Raw genomic sequence first — 2447 nt, 5'->3', positions numbered from 1 at the left:
ACAGATGTGGGTGGGTCATTCCTGCTATGCTGGACATTTTCATGTCCCCAAAAACAAGTTGTTTTAATTGTTAATTTCCATGTGTCCTCGATTTCCATTCTGCTAATCTGTAAAATGCTTAAAAAAAAAAAAAAAAAAAAGAAGTTATTTAATGACATCACCCTCCAGGAAGTGACATCGTTTTGGAGGGAAACAACATCCTAATTGAAAAACTTTTAAAAGACCATTTTGAAAAGTATCATCGTCATAATAAATAATAAATAATAATAATGTTATATTTACTGTAAGTTTAGGTGAAGACATTTTCATGTCGCCTAAAACACGTTGTTGTCCTCGACTTTCCATTCTGTTAGTTATTCGTAAAATGCTTTTTACAAACTAAAAAAAGTTGCTTAATGATTTTAAAAATATCATTCTCATGTCAAATGTCTTATTAATGTTATATTAATTATGTTATAAGTGCCTGATCTTGAAATAAAGTGAAAATGAATCCTCCATTTTATTGAAATAAATGAAACTACCGCAAAAGTCAAGGCCTAACAGGAATGACCCTGGTGTTAACATCCTATAAGTGAAAGAAACTCAATGTGAATACCTCACAGATTGTGTCAGACATTTTCCACAGTCGGTGTAAAACAGCACTGATAAATGATGTCACAGCTGTCAGTGACTTTCAGAGTAAAATCAGCATGGCGTGATGGAGGCTTTCATCATAATACCAAACCATCAAGACTCGTTTTAAAGATTTACAATAGAGAAGCCGTCAAGTGAGGGTCATATTATCATTTACAATTCAAATTCGCCAGCTCACCTTGAGGAATTAAATTTGGGAGATTTTATATAAAGCAATTATCGCTGACTTCATGGGGCAGGAGTCCTTCTGAAAGGCCTTATTAGAAAGAGATAAAAGAGTTTTTTTTTTTTTTAGCTCAGAAATTCCTCTGCTTGCTGCTGCTCTGGTTTCTTGAATCCATTTAAGGGACGGCGTTTTACTTTGAATTACTTCGGGTAACGTTTAGTTACCAATGTTTGCTTTTTCAAAGTGTGCATGCTCTTGAGTCAATAAAGGCCTTGATGTTTTATTTCTCGCTTGAGACGTTTCGCATGATGCTTTTGAAACATTTAGAGGGCCGAGCTCACAAAAAGCTTAAAGCATCAGGATAAAATGCTCCCCCACCCCCCTAAAAAAACATCCTTAGATTATTCCAAACACATCGATCGTACAGTACAACGATGATCCTTGCGAATGACAAACCAGAGCGTGTTTTAACCCACTTCACGACAAAGACAAGAGTCGATCCTGTCCTCTCCTGAGAGTCTGTAGTCCATCACACTGGCCCATATATCTCTACATCAGTCTTGTGGTGGGTTCATGTTGAGGGTAGAGCGTGGGCCCTCCGGGGACATCCAGGCGACAGGGCGAGTCCATCTCCGGCTCACTGCGGGAGGGTGCGGATGTCTGACAGAGGGGCTGCAGGCACGGAAGGAAGGAGGACAGCGGACGGGACGGCGCAGCGTTCTCGTGCCCCCAGCCCCTCCAGGGCCTGGGACGGGGGCTCAAAGCCCCTGTTCATGTGCAGGGGCTGGTGAGCCTGGCAGTAGTCCACGATGGGCTGCTCATACCTGTAGAGCGCCAATGTGCCCATCTGTTGAGGGGCCTGAGAGACAGAAAAGACAAAGAGGAACATGGTTAGAATTAATGCTGTGTTTCATAGAGAGATATGCTCTAGGATCAAGGATGCTGGCCGTATCTCGTGTATGGTGTCGCAAAAAAATGACTATTCATTTAATCAGGCATTCAATTTCATAGATTTCATGAATAATTTATCAAAAAAAAAAAAAAAAAAAATATATATATATATATATATATACATTTTAAAATAAATTATTCATGAAATCTATATATAATATATATTATAATATATACACTAATAAATATATTAGGGCTGTCAAAAGATTAATCGCGATTAATCGTATCCGAAATAAAAGTTTGTGTTTACATAATATACGTGTGTGTACTGTGTATAATTATTTATATATATATAAAAACACACACAATCATGTATACATTTAAGAAAAATTGTTTATATTTATATATAAAATATTTACATATAATATAAATTATATAAATGTATATACAGTATATAAATGCAAATATTTCCTAAATATATACATGAATTTGTGTATATTTATAGATAATAATTATACACAGTACACACACATATGTTATGCAAACACAAACTTTTATTTTGGATGCGATTCATCTTTTGACAGCCCTAATATATTTATTAGTGTATATATATATATATGTGTGCATAAATACGATTAGGAAAAAAATATTTGTATCCAATAGTAATAATGATAACGTAATAATTCAATCATTGTAATTTTCATGAGTCATTTGTTTTATAAATCTAAAAAAATAACATTGATAAAAGTAATAAATA

General features: G+C 35.0%; 1 protein-coding gene across 4 annotated transcripts in view; it reads right to left on the bottom strand.

Annotated features, from left to right (window-relative positions):
• Window positions 1-926: 926 nt before the first annotated feature.
• The window catches only part of LOC307012352 (leucine-rich repeat transmembrane neuronal protein 4), a 177100-nt gene continuing 175579 nt past the window's right edge, over window positions 927-2447 (bottom strand). For all 4 annotated transcript variants that reach the window (XM_079638904.1, XM_079638902.1, XM_079638901.1 and 1 more), the window contains exon 3: window positions 927-1658. Coding sequence is in view for 2 of the 4 variants with exons in the window: in XM_079638902.1 (XP_079495028.1) it covers window positions 1437-1658 (222 nt within the window). In the remaining 2 variants the exon portion in view is untranslated. The remainder of the gene's footprint in view (window positions 1659-2447) is intronic.

Source organism: Phoxinus phoxinus (assembly GCF_949152265.1).
Source record: "Phoxinus phoxinus genome assembly, chromosome: 15".
In the NCBI taxonomy this organism is placed as follows: domain Eukaryota; kingdom Metazoa; phylum Chordata; class Actinopteri; order Cypriniformes; family Leuciscidae; genus Phoxinus; species Phoxinus phoxinus.
This window is presented reverse-complemented; position numbering and strand designations above follow the sequence as displayed.